Genomic DNA, 19,356 nt, shown 5'->3' with positions numbered 1-19,356 from the left:
AACTGTTCTACAAACCATCACCCCCGTCCAAACTGGAAAATAGATCAGAACTGGAATAGGAGTTGCTCTTCGAATACTGCGCTTGGGAGTCTCGAAAAGCTACATAGCACAAACCAAGCCTGGTTCCCAGATGCTTTTTAAAGTCTTCCCCAGGAATGCTCTCCCTGCAGCCTCGGCGCCTTCCTGGCTGGGCCCGGCGCGGGGCTCCCCAGCCACCGCCCGGGACGTCAGCCCCTGTACCCCGAGGCCAGTTCCGAAGAGGGGAGCGGCAGAGCCGAGGGAGGAGAGCGAGAGAGCGAAATGGTCAAGTCCTCCTTAACTCCGGGCCCCCTCGCGGGCCTCACCCCTCCTCCCGGGGGCTGAGATTGGAAAGGAAGTGGGAAGGTTTCAATCTGTTCCTCACACCGGCGCCCTCATGCCCCAACCCTTCTCCTCCGCTCGGGGCTCCGGCGAGCCTCATTCCCGCCCCTCGCCCCGGGAGAGGAGCGCGCGCCGCGGCCGGGTGCGCGGAGAAAGACCAGGGGCTGCGGGCGGCCTCCACGCGGCCGCCGGGGCCCGCAGCCGCCCGCCCGCCAGCAAGCCAGGCCCGAGGGCAGCCCCGGAGTCCGGGGCGGCCGGATGTGAGGGCGCGTCACTTCCGGGCGGTGCAGCGGCGGCCGCTTGGAAGATGGCTGCGCCCTGTGGCTCGGAGCTGCCCGCCAACTCGCCGCTAAAAATCCCGAAGATGGAGGTGCTCTCCCCGGCTTCTCCTGGTGGCCTGAGCGACGGAAACCCATCGCTGTCCGACCCTTCTACGCCTCGGGGTGCCTCCCCGCTCGGGCCGGGCAGTGCGGCGGGCTCGGGGGCAGCGGCGTCCGGGGGTCTCGGGCTGGGGCTGGGGGGCCGCAGCGCCGCCTCGTCCTCGGTCTCCTTCTCCCCTGGTGGCGGCGGTGGTGGCGGGGCTGCGGCAGCCGCCGCCGCCGCCTGCCGGGGCATGTCGTGGACGCCGGCAGAGACGAACGCGCTCATCGCAGTGTGGGGCAACGAGCGGCTGGTGGAGGCACGGTACCAGCAGCTGGAGGGAGCCGGCACGGTGTTCGGCAGCAAGGCCCCCGGGCCGGCCATGTACGAGCGCGTGTCCCGGGCCCTGGCCGAGCTGGGCTACGAGCGGACCCCGTCCCAGTGCCGGGAGCGCATCAAGGTAACCGGCCGCCCGGCCTGGGGCAGCAAACCAGAGGCAGAGAGAAGGCGGGGAAGCGGGCCTCGGGGGCGGGGGCCGGTCTGAGCGCAGGGCTCCCCTCCGGGGCCCGGTGGGCCATTCGCATCTCCTCCGCCTTTTTTCTTCTCTCCCTGGGAAGGAGGGGGGGGGAGGCTTTTTTTCCAGATGGCCGCCAGCCCGTAGGTTTTCTGAGTTTGAAGTTGGGCGTGCCTGCCGCCGCCCCTCTTTCTTGCCAATCGAGGATGTTCTTGCGCTCTGAAGTTGGTAGTTTCTCATTGTGCTCCCGGCGACGGTCCCGTGCAGCCGGCGCCTCTCGCCCCCACCGCCGGGGCCCCTCGCTTTGTTCCAGGCCTGGGGGCTCCCAGGCAGAGGCTTACCGGCCGGGGCGGGATGGAGCAGGGATAGACCGGGGGAGGACGGGGAGATGCTGAGCTCCCCCACCTCACCCCCCAGTTTAGGAATTTTCAAGTGAGTGGCAGGGGCAGAGCCGTACGAAAGGCGCCTTCAGACGATGGCCTTTGTGTCAGTTGTCTTGCGTCTGCCTTGAGCTTGCTTCTAACTCGAAGGGCGATCAAGAGTTGAAATGCTTTGGAGAATTGGGAAGGCTCGGTTGTAGCCAGATACTGTATTGCTTTTGCGGAGTTAGGACACAGTTGAAGTTAGCCTGGCTGATAGTTGGTCCGAAATTTGAGTGTGATGTCTCCAGAGTTAGGTTGGCTTGAGGCCCTGCAGTGTTTCTGACGAAGCTCCTTCTTGAAAGCTTGTGTTCCCCTGCTTTAGCTGTTGTGCCGGATGTGGTGACAAGTGAAGCTCTCACTGTGCCTCTGGCCATCCTTGTGTACCTGAAGGTTCAGTACAGAGACTTAATTTGGGCTAGAAATGTTACCTCCAGTTGGGTTACTGTTTTCTGTTCCTGCTGACTTTTAATCTGGGACTTCAGATTTGTAGTATTGGCAGATACGGAGTTGTTTTTTAGGTAAGTTGGTTGGTGTCCTTCTCGCAGGGTCTGCTAAAAGATTCTGGTAGAAGACTTTCCCCCTAGTTCACTTGTTCAGAGTTATAGTATCAGTGTGCTTCGTTTCTGGCAGGGCTAACACTTTTTTGGAACTCCAAGGTGGGGTAAAAATCCAGTAGGAACTGTCATACTCACACTGGAGAAGGATATGGCTCCAAAATTCCAGAGATCTTGTCTCAAGTGTTCATTTGAGGACATTGTGGCTTAGAAAATTTGGTCCAGAAACCAAGATATTTCAAACCTCCTATTTTTAGGAAATCTGACACCCATTTCTCAATTAGAAAATTAGATTGGTTTACCTGATAACATGTTATGTTTGGGTCCCCCTCCCTCTCTGTTTTAAACAAGGATGTCATGAAAGTAAATAGTTTATAGATAGGATAAATAGTAGCGAATAGTAGCCACTGTTCTCTGAATCTCATTCCTTGTTCTATTCAAGGTTGTTAAGGTTAAGTTCTGGGGAGTTTTTGCATTGTGCTGTTTAGCCTCTATCCATAAACTTTTTTGAGTTTAGCAGTACCCTTTAGGCTTTTGTAATTGTTTTAGCTTTATCGATTTTTTCTTTGTCCATAGAAATTTCCCAATCAGAAGGACAAAGGGTGTTATCCAAAGTTGCTTATGAATCTCACTGATTATAAAATTGTTTCTCAAAAAGCCAGGAAATCTCTAGTTGGGTTGCATCTTTGTCCAGTTATGAGAAGCATAACCTAAAGCAAAGAAAGGAAACTGGGCTTCTCTGAAGAATTTTCAAGAGGATCGTTTTCTCTGTCTCCAAGCAGATAAGATCAGATTGACCTCAAGTTCTTAGACTATTTGGAGACTATATGGATGTTGATGTACTCTAATCCACAGTAGCAGTTGATGGGGTGACCAGATCACTGTTTTTTGTTTTCTTTTTTACGTAAACAATTCCTTAAGTGTGATTTCAACCAAGGAACCAGACTTCTTCATTAATAGCATTGGTCTTTCCTATTGGAATTATAAGCTTCATAAAGACGAGTTCTGATCTCTTATTCCCAACAGTATTTCCAGTGCCTAGGACATAAGTAGGCACTGGATACATATTTATTAAATTCACCAAGTAAACAAAGCCTTGAAGGAGAATGTTGGAAAGCATAAAAATCTAGAGCAGTGTCCAGATTTTAACCCCAAAACATAGACTTTGAAACTCAATTTGAGAAATACTTCCTTAAAAACTAAACTCTGTCCCTCTTGGAGACTTAAGATGAATGTAATCTTAAACATAGATGCACACGTGGTCACTGAAATCATAGCCTTACACAATTATGAGGTGGATCTCCAAGTACTCCAGATTATGTTTGTGAAAATCAAAAGGCAACCTTAGGAAATTCCCAGGGAATCATCACAAACCACTGAAACAAATCTTTCAATCCCAGTTTCAGAAATGCCGATTTAGAACAAGTAATTCAGAAATCTCTTTCACTTGATTCTGTTAATGAGAACTACAAAAAGAAATTCGACAGTTCCTTTTGCTTTGGAATTTGCAAAATAGAAACAAAGTAGTGCAGTGAGATCTGGACATGGAGGTATATCTTATCCAGAATAATGCAGCTCATTTAAGTGTGAACTCATGTCAGAGGCTCCCGGGGAAGGAGCACCGTGTGCATCAGTTACATTTCTAGTCCAATGTATTTATTTAAATATCTATCAAGATTCAGCTATGAAGTAAATAATTTCTTCTAAGTTTGAAAGGAAGGATGATATATAGTAACTTCAGTTTTTCCCTGAAACTTTCCCTGAATCATAGTTTCAATATATTGATGTAACAACCTTGTCATATGATGACCCTTAGATTTTGCTACCAAAGGACTATTTTTAAATACTATCCAAGCGAATATGTGTATTTCTAAGTGCACAGGTTTTTAACTTAAAGTCAGATATAAACATTTTTTTTTTTAATTGCTGCAAAGTCTGACATGTCCTGTTACTGGTATTTGTTCTGTTTTTTTAGATAAAATGGGTGTGTTTGAGACTGGCTTGCTACACGTGTTTGGTATCGTTTGGTTCTGAAGTTTTGTTGCTTTCTGTTTGTTTGCCAGAAGAAAATAAATCTGCTAACAATTCCAGCCTACTTTTGGAGTCAGATAAATAAATGGGTGATTTACTATCCTTTCCTATAAGCCTTGTTGTCATATCTCCATTTTCTAAATGCTTGCGTGTTTACTGTCTGCTTGGTGTTAGGTGAAGAGAAGAACTGTAGTACAGAGTCCAAGAGCTAACTTACAGTGTAGTTAATGTTTGTATACCCACACCTAAGAGTTAAAAAGCTGTACCAGACAACGCAGGGGATGGTATGCAGTGCAGTACTTAGTATCGGATGACGAAAGCAGACCCTAAGTGTGATGACTGACTTCAAGGGAGGAGGAGGGCTCAGCACAGCCTGTGCTGTAGTAGTTGAGAGACCTATCTAGACTTGGAATTCAGAGCCAGATGCCGGATTCACACTTAAGTCGGTTAATCCGATGCCCTGCAAAACTCATTCTCAAGTCCCATATTTTCAGGTGTTCTCCAAAAATTTGGCTCTTGAGAGTTGGCTTTTTGTCTCTCAAACAGATGCTTTACTCTGGCTCTGCCTGAAGATGAAATGCAAGGTGATCATATGACCTAAAGAACTTGTTTTTGCTCTGTCAATGCTGATTGTTTATCAGATAAACTTATAAGTGGTGGGGAGTCTTCTGCCTAACAAGCAAGACAATTGACTTTTTAGGGACATTGTCTTGATCTATATTCTTCAGTAATTCATCATAATCTTTGGAACAAATATGGTACTTTAGCAGACAAATCACAGTGTGGTATATTTGATCTTTCATTGTAACTATCAAGACTTGTCATTATCTGTCCTGTGAGAACAAATAGGACAAAGATAACTCGGAGCCCACAAATACTGTTGTCCCTGTATGAACTTTTTAAGACTCTGCCTATCTCTAAGGACTTTTCTGATGTTAGCGCACTAGACTTTATGCATTATCATTGAAAGATTTTTCAGAAATATGGTCTGCCACTCAAAAGTGTTCATACGAAAGATTTAGTCAGATTTATCTCCTTCCATTTCTTTTGTTCCCAAGCCACTGCTGCCAGAAAACTTATGTGTTCCAGTTTTTTTGTCTGCTTTTGAATCTGATGGAGATTTGATATATATACTGAAAGAGTAGACTCCCAGCCATACACACGTATATTTAGGCTTTTGGTTTTGGAGGTAAGGACTCTAGTAAGCACACCTTAAAACTGTGCATGAATAGGCACCTGAGTTTATTTCCTTGCATTTTGGGAAATCTGCTGGAAAGTGGAGTGAAATATTCTGGATCCTTCATTAAGAGGATATGTAAAAAAAAGGAAAAAAAAAGAGAGGAAACCCATAGTATAAAGCAGTGCTGTTCAATAAAACTTTCTGTAATGATGGAAGTGTTCTGTATCTGCTGCAGTTCAGGGCAAGAGCCACCAGCCAAAGGCTGTTAGGCTTTTGAATGTGGTTAGTGTGCTTGAGGAACTGAATTTTTAATTATGTTTCATTTTAATTAATTACATTTTAAATTATAAATAGCAACATGTGGCTAGTGGCTACGGTAGTGAACAATATAGGTGAAAAGTTGTTATTCAGAATATTAAAGAAGGCTTTATTTTATGAAAGGACTGTCTTGGCTACACCCTCAGACCTCTGAGGGGGCAGGAGTTGTGTTGGAAGTTCTTTCTTCGTGCCCTCCCTGTTGCTTTACCCCTGAGTAGGAGGAACCTTGACAAGTCAAGAGAGATGGTTCGCCATTATAGGAAGAGGAGCTTTTCCTGTAAGGAATAAAGTATTATGATCTCAGTTGACTGGGGCAAAACATGTCTACACTGTCTAGCAGACTGTGCAGTAGCTGCTGGCCACAGGCAGTAATTGAACACTTGAAAAGTGGCCAGTATGACTGTGCCACTGGAGTTTTAATCTCGTTTAATTTATTTATATTACTAATACAACATTGTAAAGCAACTATAAAATTAACTTAAAAAATAAGTTAATTTAGTGGCTATTATATTGACCAGAACCGCTTTGGAATTATAGTGTTCAGATTTTTTTTGCTGTGTACTGCCAAAAGAGTTTTGAAATCCATGCCGCTCTCTTGAATGTTTGAAAGCTGACATTAATATTTTTTCATCATATGTTTTAAAATTTATGGGGCATTAACAGGATATTGTGGGCAGGAGGAGAAGGGGACGACAGAGGATGAGATGGCTGCATGGCATCACTGACTTGATGGATGTGAGTCTGAGTGAACTCCGGGAGTTGGTGATGGACAGGGAGGCCTGGCGTGCTGCGATTCATGGGGTCGCAAAGAGTCGGACACGACTAAGCAACTGAACTGAATTGAACAGGATATAGGACATATTAAATCTAATATGAGTAAGATGAGATTGATGTAAAACTTACTGAATAATGTGCTCTGAATCTGAAAGAGTCACCCCAAATTCTTATCTATAGGTTTTATCAAATATATCAATGTTGATGATCCCACAATATTCCACTTACACTTAAAATAAACAATATGATTAACCTATATTCCTTTGACTATTCTAAATTCAGTAGCCAAGCTTCGTGCCTAAAAAATATATACAAGACTGAGAATGACAGGGTCCCTAAGGTTTAAGGTGCCTTGATCAATCATTAAAGAAGCATATAGGCACTACAGTTAAAGACCCCTAATTTAGAACTTTGAGCATCTTTTCTGTTTCTTTCTTGGCTGATATAGAGCTCCCAGGCCCTTGGAATTCCACTGCCTGGAGGAGCCACGAGAGATTGAAACTTAACTCTTGGCTAAAGGCCAGGCATCTGGGGAGGACTTGGAAATCTTACCCATTCCCTTTCATCACACTCATCTGACAGATGCATCACAGGGTTTCTTTAAATACTAAGGTCTGAAATAAGGACTTTTTTTCCCCCATTATTCATCAACAGATACGTGAGGGCTTTCTGTGGGAGGCCCTTGACATACAGCAGTGTATCGTTTACTGTCAAAGAGTCTCCTTTCCAGGGAAGCAGGAGTCAGGATGCTAGAGCACCACCTCCAGTATTCTGAGCGTGGTCTGTGGATTGTGTGGACATTAAGCTCCTGGTGCCATAGCCTGTTTAAAAGCCATGCCTTTCAGTTGGAGAACCGTTTGCTGTAGTGCATGAGGGTATGCCCTAGACACCACACGCGACTGGTGGGGCTGTCATCCAGGGTCAGGTCAAAGGGCGGAGTCACTGGTTTTGGGACAACCGCAGATGTACCAGTTCTAGGACTTTCTGTTTCCGTAAGTAACTTTTTCATAGTTTGAATTGCAGTTACATCCATTACCTATCTCATTCCTTAATTCATACACTAGAAAGAAGACCAAAGCCATGCATCTTCTTGAACATCCAGGAAGAAACGTATTTTACCCTGTGGCCTGGCACTCGCATGACACACTCATGTGCATAAGTAGATGACGGTGTATGTGTAGCCAAAGCAGATCTCACAGAGCAGCAGTGCTTACATTGCATTTGCAGTGTGTCATGCACTGTTCCAGGTGCTTTACAAACCTAACTTAATTAACTCACATAGTGACGCTATACTTACCTGTGCAACACCGTCTGGTTTGTTCTTTTCTACCTGAACCCAGATCCTCCAGCCCCAGTGTCTCTTGAGTGTCATGGTCTTCAGCGCCTGTCTGCACCTGGCAGGCCTCTTTCTTCAGCCCCCTCCCCACATCCTCCTTCCCCTGCCCCCCACCACAGGGCTTTTCAGCATTGCCGCCCCTTGCCCCCCAGTCCGTCTGTCCCTCATCTTTCCTCTACCCCAGCCACATTCTCGTTTGTCTCCAGAAATTCCCTCACCTAAAAGAGATGCAAAAAAACACCTGGGAGGATGGGGGTGACCGCACCCACTGGTACTGGGTAGCATGCTTACTCCTTGGGGACTGGCAGCTCAGGGTCACATTGGCCCCCCCGTGGGCCACACCGCGGAGATGGCAGGATGGAGGAGCTGGGGGAACTAGGGGAGGGGAGACAGGTTAAAAACTCCTATCAGGGGACCAAGAGCTCACAGAACAGAGGAAGGGCCTGGAGTCTTTCCCCTGCAGGTCCCGCAGCCACAGTGATACACTCCAGGAGGGCATGGGGTGGACCAGGGATGTTCTAGGTTTGTTGACATGACCTCAGTGAGGTTCGCCAACACTTGTTGGGGGCAGCAACACCTCCCCATCACCATGTGCCTACTCTGTGCCCAGGGCTCAGCTCGTCCCCCTCCCCCAAACTGGGGGTCCTCAAATACCCCTTACCTGCACCGTCCCCTCTAACCGGTAGCGGCCCTCCATCCACCCTTGTCTCCCTAGCCACCCTCTCACCACCCCAGATCCTCTGCACCAGCACAGATCCTGTTCCCCTGGATGGTTATCCCTTCATCTCCTGTGTGGGGTGTTGAGAAAGCTGCCCACAAATCATTAAAATTGATTACCAACCTGCTGATGGGCCAGAACCTGCAGGTAGATGGAAGAGAATAGAAGAGAATGAGGTGACATTCAGTTTTTTCAGTCATTGTGCTACTTTAGAAACATTCATTTGGGACAGGTCATGTCCCAGATATTCTCATGAAATGTTTTCTCCTGTGTAGTTCTAGAGACCTAGAACCTATGGCTTAAGGGGAACATGAAAGGAGGTGGGAAGTGGTAAGAAATCAGACTGGAGACAAACAAGAGGTCAGAGGATGGGCTAAGGAGTTTGGACTTTGTTCTGACTTATTAGTTTTCAGCTGGAGAGTGGCATGGTTCCTCTTAGGTTCTCGAACTGGCTGTCAGGTGGAAAATGAATTGGCAAGGCTAAGACTGAAAGTACTAAGATCTTTTAGAGGCTCCTTGCAGAAATCTACAGAGGAGATGAAATAGTGGCAGTGAAAAGGGAGAGAACAGAACAGATTTCAGAATAATCAAAAGTAGTGAAGCTGTTTTGGAGAATCTGAAAATTTAGATTTGCTAGATCTTAACCTGGCTACACAACTCACTGTGTACTTCTCTACCAGTGTACACAGAGGATTGTAATTGCAGTCCTTAGAGGTCATCGTAGTACTTCATTGCTTAAGTTTTAAGCTTTAAGTTGGTTCTTTTTTTTTTTTTTTTTTTAAAGCTGTGCTATGTGGCAGGGGGTCTTAGTCCTCCCTACAGGGGGAGCGCAGAGTCCTAATCACTGGATCACCAAGGAATTCCCTAGGTTTGGTTCTCAAACCCAATGGAAGTGTTAGTCATTCAGTCATATCTGACTCTTTGGTGAGTCAATGGTCTGTAGCCTGCCAGGCTCCTGTCTACAGGATTCTCCAGGCAAGACTTTTGGACTGGGTTGTCATTTCCTTCTTCAGGGGATCTTCCTGACCCAGGGACTGAACTCAGGTCTCCTGCACTGCAGGCAGATTCATTATTGTCTGAGACACTAGGGGAGCCCAGAACCCAGTGAGATCCAGCTAAATAAAACAATGCTTTAGGGCAGTCTTGTCTGTTATACAGACTCCCTTGGGTTCTGATCTGCTCCCCAGGCTTCTTAAGTGATGGTCCTGCCTTCTTTTTTCCTAACATTACCAGAGGGCAAGAACTAAAATCAGATCTAAAATTTCAATGTAAATTTTCATGCATTCTCTCAGAAATATGCTCATGTCTCTAGGACGAGGTAGAATAGCAGGGCCGCCCCCCCACCCCGACACACACGTACACTTTGGATGGTTGTGTCTGTGTGGTGTTTGCAAATTTTTTTTTTAAAGGGAGAAAAAACTTCTTGAGTTTCAAAAACGAATACCAGTACCATTTTTTAGATAGTTGATTGTTAGGATTGCCCATTGATTGTTAGGTACTGTGTAATTGTATTCCTGTTGTGGGGTTTATGCAGTGTGTCCTGCCTGGTATTTACCATTGCAGAAAGTTCCTTCAGTGTCGAAAATGCATGCTCAGTGAATCTGCGCCTCCTATGCTGCATATGTTACAGATTATCTGGGGTTTGTAATCTCTGCGGAGTCTTCCCCACTATTGTTCTAAAGAACTGAAAAATGTCTGCATACTGGAATAAGGTGTATATTTAAATCTGTGTAATTCTTAACCTATTTGTAGTTGAGAGAGTCCTTGAGAGCCAATGGAAATACTTTTTTTCTTGGCACTAATCAAATGAGTGTTACTTTGTCACTTAGTGGGTGGGGTGTGATGTTATTTCCCGATAGAATACAGACCTGTGTTTATTCTCAGACATTTTAGGAATAACAGCCATCATCTTATTTTTATATGTGTGTTCTTGGCTGTATTCATAAATTACATTTCTTGAGCTACCAAATAATAACTTCATTCGTTATAAAGTGATGAAATAGAATGGAAGTTATTTACCTAGATTTGTTTTCTAGTAGCATTTTCTCAGCCTGTGTAAGATGACTCTGTTGTAACAGCCTGAATTTTTGAAACTCACAATGTTGTTTCTCTACTATCTACCTGCAGATTAGTACATTTATCCAAATAAGTCAATTATGTTTGTACTTGATATTAATAAAACCAGAATAAAGTTCATATCTAACAAAACCTGCTCTTATCATTATTATTTAAAATTTACAAATACTTTTCTCTAAATGGATAGAGCTGCTTAATGATTTAGAAAAAAAGAGTGTGATAGGCCAGAAAGTACCTTGATCTTATAACTCTCAACTGCCACATACAATCTTAAGGAGTTTTCGTCATTCACTCATCCCTTTAGCAAAAATATATTGAGCTGCTTCTGTGTGCCAAATATTTGATGGAGGTTCTAAGAATACGTCAAAGAATAAAACTGGGGAAAAAACACAAAAACAAATCCGCTTGCCTTCGAAGAGGTTATATTCCAGTAGAAAACAATATGAATATTTTAAATATGTTAATTCAAAACTATTAACACAATCAGAAAACCCCTCAAATAAGAAATTCTTTTATATTAGCCTTATTGACCTTAGAAGGTTTGTGCTCTCAACCTTCCATTATGCATAGGAAATAGAAATCCATTTGCTTTGGCTTTATTAAGAATGATTTACATGATTTTTTATATTATGACTTCTTATTGTGATATGTCCAGTTGTCCCTGAGTTTTGCCCCTCCAAGCAGCAGAGTGCCATGCTGCTGGTATTCATGCTACCATTAGATAATGAGCACATCTGTGCTGGTCCTGGTGGCACAGCCTTCAGCAGAAATATATAATGTTCCTTCTGTCTTGTTGTATAAATCAGGAAATATGGTTAATAGTTGGATTTGAGAAGTCAGAGTTTTGCCAGTTTTAGAGCAGTATAAAATAATTTTTGACATAAGTTATATAAACCACATTACAAAACTAAGAGGAAAAAGCAAGGGAAAGTGTTTAACTTCTTCACGATGGCATATCTACAAGTCCGTGAGATGTTATTTTTCAAGAAGTGGTGGTGAAGCAAATTTCCATTGGAGAAGGAAGTGGCAGCCCACTCCAGTATTCTTGCCTGGAAAATCCCATGGACAGAGGAGCCTGGTGGGTTACAGTCCATGGGGTTGCAAAGAGTCGGACATGACTGAGCACACAGGCAAAATTTCCATGCACCAAAGAAGAAATGAGAAACCTGGATGCTCTTTGCTTTGTTGAACTCTGCGAGAGTGTATGTAGGCCATTCATGCCTCTTACTTGATTCGTGCCTGCCTCCTGCTTCTTGCAAACAGGTTGCCCAGTGAGGCTAAGTCCTCACTCCGGGTGGGTAGCAAGGATTCCTTTTTCCTCCCTTGTTTATATGTCACTGTGTTAGTCACCATATTCTTGCTCAGACTATAAACCTTTGAAAATGGCTAAATGATTAGCTTTTAGCCATAGAAGAATGAATATGAGTGAAAAGTTGAAGTTATGATGACACAGCCAGGTGTTGGTGAAACTTGAATAATGTATGGGCAATAACATACTCATTTAACAATGTTACCTAAATATGTAACAAACCTAAATCTAGGTATAAACTCCTTTTATTAATACTTAAAGATTTCACATGTTGTCAAACAAAACTTGATACAACACTTTAAGTGCTAATAAAGAAGTGAGCATTCTTTTATATTGGGTAATGTTTAGCTGAAAGTTACTTGCTTTTCTAAACAAGGTTCTGACACTGATCGCTATAGTAAGGTTCTTCTGAGTTTGTTGTTATCATGTGCTTAATGATAAAGCTTCACTGCTACTTTTTCTCTGCTTGAACTAACCTTCACATAAGGCACCTTGATTTCCAGGTGGTGTGACTATTCTTGTTGTAATAATAACAAATATTTAACATTTACTGAGTACAAGCTACTAAGCAAACACTGTTTTAAATGCTCTACTTGAATTTTTTTTATTTAATACAAATCTATGATGGAGGTAATGGCAACACACTCCAGTATTCTTGCGTGGGAATTCCCATGGACAGAGAAGCCTGTCGGGATACAGTCCATGGGGTCACAAAGAGTTGGACACGACTGAACAACTATCACTTTCACTTCATGATGGAGAGACTGTTACCAGCTCCACCTTACAGATAGAGAAATTGAGGTACAGAGCGATTAATTTTTCTAATGTCACAGAGCTAGTAGGTGGTGAAGCTAGACTGACTCTCCACTTTTAACCACTTGATTATATTGCCCCATTGTGAATTATCAGTCCACCTTTATTAAAATTTAACAGTTGAAACAGTATTTTGGCAACAATGAAATCATAAATTCAGAAATGCCAAAATCACACAGCAACACACAGATGGACCTCATAGGGCTCATATATGTTTCTTGTCATAGAAATGGAAACACAAATTTTAAAAATCCTTGCAGATAATTCATGGTATCCTAAGATTATAAACATAATGAGAAACATTGATTTGAAAGTCCCAAGAATTTAAAACAGAGTGTTGAAACATAAATAAGACTTCCACTGTAGACAGCTCATTCAGTCATTCATTCAGGCCTTTATATGTGTGATGGTATTTATTGGACTACCAACTCTTCTTAAAGAAATTAAGTTTGAGGTTAAAGAAGGAGAAACATTTACAGGGTAGAATGAGCTTTTTGACAGTAAAAGTGGATGAGGATGTGGCTTACTGAAGGAGACCGCAGAGTGAGCACTGCTTTATGCCTGCCCTTGTTCACCTAACGTGTGAATGGCTGGGTGCTCTCCTCAGAGGTGAGGAGGGTGGGATGGACTGTTCGTAATGTGTGATATAAATATACAAAAAGGAGACTACGCAGATGAAGAAAGCTCAAAATAGACTCAAGAAGTGAGAAATCAAGCGAGTGCAGGGAGTATAGCAGTAACCCAGGTAAATGTGGTCACTTCATCTAAATATGAAAATGAGCTGTGAACTTCCCGACAACTATGGCAAAAAGGTAACTACAGTGATTTTCTGTACTTTTCATTGTCTGCAGAAGGGAAGCACACAAGGTCCTCGCTCTAAAACCTAAGATGAATTTTCATTAAGGACACTCTGATAGCGGCCTTGGATAAGCTCTTACCTTTCTCTTCGTTCTCTTTTCTGTTAAATAGGGCAGCATGACGTGTCTTCTGTGTATAGTAAGTAATACACTGCCCGGATCCCTCCCCCGGGGAGTGAGCCGCTGGCGCGTCCCCACCAGCTGCCTGAGTGGTGATGGCTTCAGGAACCCTCCTGAAGGAACCCTCCTGAAGGAACTCTCCCAGGAATGTCTGATTGCCCATGGCTAGGCTTCCTCTCCACTGGCAGCCTGGACTCAGTGACTGGTCAGTGCTGAAATTCAAAAGCCCAGCCGCCTTGCCTTAAGGGAGCTCTAAAGTATTACTCACATTCCATACTTCACTTTAGGATTAACCAAGACCTCTGCGGCAGCCGTGAGTTACTTCACCTCTCTCTTCCCCGTCCTGTACTCACAAATGCTGTTCTGAAGAGCTCTCCGCTGTAAACGTCCTGCACAGCCTCCTCAGTGTCGCTTTCCTGGGACCCTCTCTTTTAGCATCATTGTAAAAATTAGAAATAATAAATGTAACCTGCTGACTCCCAACTCTCAGCACATGGTAGAAACTGAGAAAATGTTAGTTATGGTTTCCTTTCATTGCGTGGGACATTGAGCCACCTATGGACAATGTCTGATTTTTGTAGAAGGTACAGACATTTTTTTCATATGGTAATTCCTTTTAGCTGTCCTCATAAAGGTAAGAATAAAATATAAAAATGCTACCCACTGAGCTATAAAGTGTTACAGTAGATTTTCTGAGTTTGCAACAAGTTTCTCAGTAAGTTCAGGTTGCTCAAAGGTGCACAAACTTAAAGCAGGCTTATTTTCAGATTTTTCATAGAAAGTTTATGTGTCAAGATATGAAAATATATTATTTTCATGCATTTGGGACCTATAGCTTATACCCTGTAAACGCAGAAAGAAAAAACCCTTTTGAAATAATATTTACCAGGTTTTAATAGTCAACTGAACCTTAACCTAATGCTTGTACCTAGGTATCTCTGGAGGATTTCTAATGTTACTGTTTAGGTAATTTTATCTCGATGTCCAAATTATTATTTTTTTCACAACCAAATACCTAAAATTTACTAATGGGGAAAAAAAAAACACAACTATTGTAAGTTATCTTTGCATCATAGATGGTAGTTTTCAGCAAGAAGATAACTGCAAAACTGAGAATCACATGATCACCCTATGAAACAGATCAAGTGGCCTTTTTCAGAGGGGAGCCTGGTCTGCCTGAACATTGGTCTCATGAATCGAAGAAAGTACCTCTGTGTTTGGGAAGCAGTACACTGTTGTAAGGATGATGCTTTGAGGATGTTCCGAACATGTGTACACATGTGCGTGTGTCATGCTTAACTTTTAGACACTGTTGATTATGGAGCTGTCAGCGTTTAATGCAGGATGTTTGTATGAGAGAGGACTTTAAAGATGAATGGCTCTCACAGCTATCCTAGACAGATTTTAGATAATTCTCTGGAATGTGTTTTTTAGTTATCACATACTAATAAAAGCTACCATTTTAACATCATCCAAATACTACTTTTAGGTGGTGCCCTGGGATGTGAAGTACTGAGAAAAGATTCAACAAAGAGAGATGCTAATGTAGCAACGTCAGCGCTGATATAGGAGGTCAGATGAAAATAACCTCTCCTCCAAGTCAGTGCTTTTTGAAACAACTGATTTTTTTTCCCTTTCAAGTGGGGGGTGGGGTGGGGGAAGTTCTAGATACATAGTGTTATCTGACTGGGTTTGATGACTGCCTGCCTGTTGCCTACGTCTGAAATAATTAAGTAGTTCAGTAAACTCTAGTTTGTTTTTTTTTTTTTTTTTTACTTGTCTTAAATAGAGAAACCCTTGAGGATTCCATATCTAGAAAGACTTTTGTATCCCAAAGACGCCCTTAAAACTGACCATGCAGATAGGTATGGTTTATCTAGTATTGCGGCCAAGATGAGATTTTGTATGAGTATCCGTATGATTTATAGACAGTGTAGAGTTAAAAGCTTTATAGCCATATGAGTTTAGTTTCTTGAGCAATGGAAGATGTTTAATTTTGACAATTAGTATTATCCTCCTCGAGGGATTTTTCTTCTTACTCAGCTGCTAGCATGGAGGAAGCTAGAAAGCTTAGAATACTCACTGAGAAAGTTTCCTGAATGATTTGTTCTATGTAAGAATTTCTCCCTCATAAAGACACACTGATCAGATATAGATACAAAAGTGAGTCACTGATAGCCAAGTTTGGGATGAAGTGCAGCTGATAGAACTCGATCCTGGACAGTTCTCCACAAAGACTGAGGCACTAGAGGTAAGAGCTCTTGCTTTCTGGTGGTCATTCTTGGGTTTGGCCCTGTTAAAATCCAGGAAGCAATCAAGTCTTATTTCCCTTTTGTCTCTTTAACTGAACTACTGTCAAAGAATATTCTTCACTATTTAATTTGTAAGGCATGAGAAATAATAAAATTTGGACAGGGTTTACAGAGCTCTATTTGGCAGGCAATCCATCCTGCCCCACCACCCCACATCCCCCATCAAAGAAAAGTGTAATAGGAATGGTAGATATTTTAAAATAGCCTTGCCCTCTGCAGTTAGTCCTCCTGTATTACAAAGAAATTAATTTGCTCTGCTAATTATAGCAGTATCTGTGTTGTATACTTTTTGCCACTCCTGCTCTTTTCAAAAGGTTTTAGGACTCCTACCTACCTTGGATTTATTGACTTTAATACATTTAATGCATTGTATGTTTATACAGTGAATTTCCCCATTTTCTTTGCTAAGAAGATTTTCACCTTCTCATACTTTAAAATTACCTTAATTTGTTTAATAAACATATATTGAACAATCCTTACGTGGCAGGCACTATTCTGGGCTCCAGGAAACAGGGAACAATTCACACAGCCTTTGCCCCTTTGAATTTACAATCTAGTGAAATAGCTTTTTTAGGATACAGTAACATTTTAGAGTGTCATTTGGTAATTTTTACATGCCAGATCCCTTCTGAAGGAACACTTGTCTTGGGGCCTTGGCTCCTCATTTGTTAAATGAGGAAGTTGGACCAGATGATCTTGAGTTCTTTTCCATTCAAAACTTCTGTAAGGTTTTGGAAGTTGGACCTGGTTTCCTCTCAGAGCCTTGGGCAGCCCTACCCTCTCTCTGTCAATCATTACATTACGGGCAATTTTACAAAAGAGGCACTTGGCAAGCATAGTGACAGGGATAGGTAACAAATAGTATCAAGCACCGCAAGAAAGTTGGATGAGTTAAGGACAAAGTTTGAGGACCATTGTTCTCAGTAATTAGGAAGGCATTGCTGACCTTGATGGTTTCAGTGGAATAACAGATCAACTTTGACCCCATGGAGTTGAGGATTGAGTTCCTGTAGACATTACCTATTCCTTGGAGTCCCTTTAGGCTGTTAAAGTGGAGAGATGTTAAGGCTTAGCCGTTGTCCTCTAAGGAAGGCAGTCAAGACTTAATGTTCCTATACTTGTTTCTAGGTGTGTGAATTTCCCTGGTCTAAGTGGTTACCTTAGGTGATTTACTTAGAATCTCAATTGATAAGTTAATCAGATAATGAATGATCAAGTACTTTGTGATAGGGCTGGAACAGATAACATAACTTATGAATCATTTATTACTGTTTCATTGCCACCACAGAAAAACATTTCTTTCCCAGTAGGTAGAAAAAGAGTCCTATATTTTTGTGAAGAGTAAGTTGATACCTTTGTATGCTTTTACCTATAGAAATTGTTTCTTTCAAGAAATGGGAATTTTGCTAATTTACGTCTTAAAGAAAATAGTAAGGCTGCTTTATCTAAATGAGTAGGATTCTGAGGAAGCTGGAGAAATTGTATTTGAATTGGCCCCAGTCTTCAGCCTCTCTTGTAAAACATAAAACACAGACCAAGTCTGCCTTATTTTAGGATTTCTGACTAATATGTTATATATTCTTTTGTGGAAGAAAAAAACCCATGTGGCATAGAGCAGAGTTTCTTAACCCAGGGTTCTTGTGTGAGCTCTTCAGGGAGTCCATGAGCCCCTTGATATTGTATAGAACAGTTTTGTACAGGTATTCTTCTGAGGAGGGGATCCAGGACCCAAAAAAGCACCTCTGCTGTAGAGAGGAAAAGGGCATCTTGAGAATAAAGATTTCTCACTTGTCAGATCTTCTATAGTGCTAAGAACCGGGCAGTGTGAAACAAGTGCTGTTGTATTTTTTGGTTTTCTTTTGTTGGGGTGTTTGGTTGATTGCTTTGGTTTTAAATGACTTAGTTTGATTTGAAGGATTAGGTGATTGGCAAGTCAATTTGCCAAATTTTAACATACAGAAAATCTAAGAAAATAGGTAGTAAAAATTACACTGACCTTAGATGGGTTTTGCTTTAACTGATTTCCTCGTCATTAGTTACAACACTGTCTATGTATACATACATATATATATATATATAAATTTATGCTATATTCTTAATATTCCTTTTACTGTGTGCAGAAATGTTTTTGCAGTTGTCTGCCATTTCAAACTTCCCCCCGCTGCCTTTGTGCTCACAGTAGGAAAATCAAACTAATTAAAGAAATTCTGAGTCTCTCTTAGAAATATTGAAATAAACTCAGTATTGTTCTGTTGCCTCAATTAACTAAGAGCAACTAATTATAACACAGTAAAGCAGCAGCTTTAGTTTAAAAGATCATAGATCTGTTTCTTTTGCTTTCCAGTACACATCAGCTTAGGCTGAAGTATTGTTTTTAGCACTTTTTATAAACAATCGCTAGAGATTTGCACCTAGTGTCATTTCCTCTATTGCTTGTGGAAATATAGTATGTGATTTTTAAGACTTTGTTTCCAAATAAGTGTATCCTTTATTTAATCATTTGGGTTAAAGAGTCTTAAATTTATCATATTAGTTGGCAGAGGGTTAAGATAAACTGTAAGCCATTTCTAGTATGGCTAATTTGACAACCACATTTGAAAATCTGTTTCACTGCTTGTTTTTTTCTTATAACATTGTTTCCTACTGTTATAACTAAGCTGTCCTCCCTGCAATTTGACTATTTTTTCATCTGACATCTTAGACTGATCATGCCAGTGTTTTCTAAACAAAACATTATATGGCGGTATGCCTTATCTCTATTCCTCCCTGTTATAGACCCTGTTCCAGTTACAGACAGTTGTTAGATCAGTGATTTTGTCATGGTGACGATTTTATGATTGTATGAAATGGGGCACGTTTTGAAAAAATGATGGAGCCAGTAGCAGAATTAGGTGGCGTATGCCCATGTAATTTTTTGAGCTTGCTTCCTGCTCTGCCATACCGGGGAGGAATTCTATTCTGCCCTCTTCCTGAAAGCCAAAGGGGAGTTGGAGGACACTGAAATAAAAAGAAGCCTTATTTTTTGACCCCCAGAGTAGCTTATATAATGTCAGGAAGGGCTTTGATGAAACCACTGGCCCTACTTAAAGATCTTATTTTCCAAGCCTTTCATTATTTTATTTGCCCTTTTCTGAACTCTGCAATTTCCCTCTCTTGTAGCTGGTTCGATGCCCAGAACTGAATGCTGTGTTCCAGCTGTGGCCTCACCGGTGCTGAATAGAGAGGAAGAGCCACCTCCATAGCTTACATGTGATTCCTCTGCTTATACAACCCAATACTGGATTTACTTACTTTGGCAAGAT

General features: G+C 42.3%; 1 protein-coding gene across 8 annotated transcripts in view; it reads left to right on the top strand.

Annotated features, from left to right (window-relative positions):
- The first annotated feature begins 255 nt into the window (after nucleotides 1–255).
- MSANTD2 (Myb/SANT DNA binding domain containing 2) overlaps nucleotides 256–19,356 on the top strand; it is a 30,394-nt gene continuing 11,293 nt past the window's right edge. For 2 of the 8 annotated variants that reach the window (XM_069565090.1, XM_069565089.1), the window contains exon 1: nucleotides 19,214–19,303. Coding sequence is in view for 2 of the 8 variants with exons in the window: in XM_069565087.1 (XP_069421188.1) it covers nucleotides 416–1,180 (765 nt within the window). In the remaining 6 variants the exon portion in view is untranslated. Of the gene's footprint in view, nucleotides 1,181–19,213; nucleotides 19,350–19,356 lie in introns of those variants that run through there. The other 6 variants (XR_011251655.1, XR_011251653.1, XR_011251654.1 and 3 more) reach the window with 6 other exon arrangements.

Source organism: Ovis canadensis, chromosome 21 (assembly GCF_042477335.2).
Source record: "Ovis canadensis isolate MfBH-ARS-UI-01 breed Bighorn chromosome 21, ARS-UI_OviCan_v2, whole genome shotgun sequence".
NCBI classification, from domain to species: Eukaryota; Metazoa; Chordata; class Mammalia; order Artiodactyla; family Bovidae; genus Ovis; species Ovis canadensis.
The sequence above is the reverse complement of the archived record's forward strand: the minus strand, read 5'-3'. Positions and strand labels throughout refer to the sequence as shown.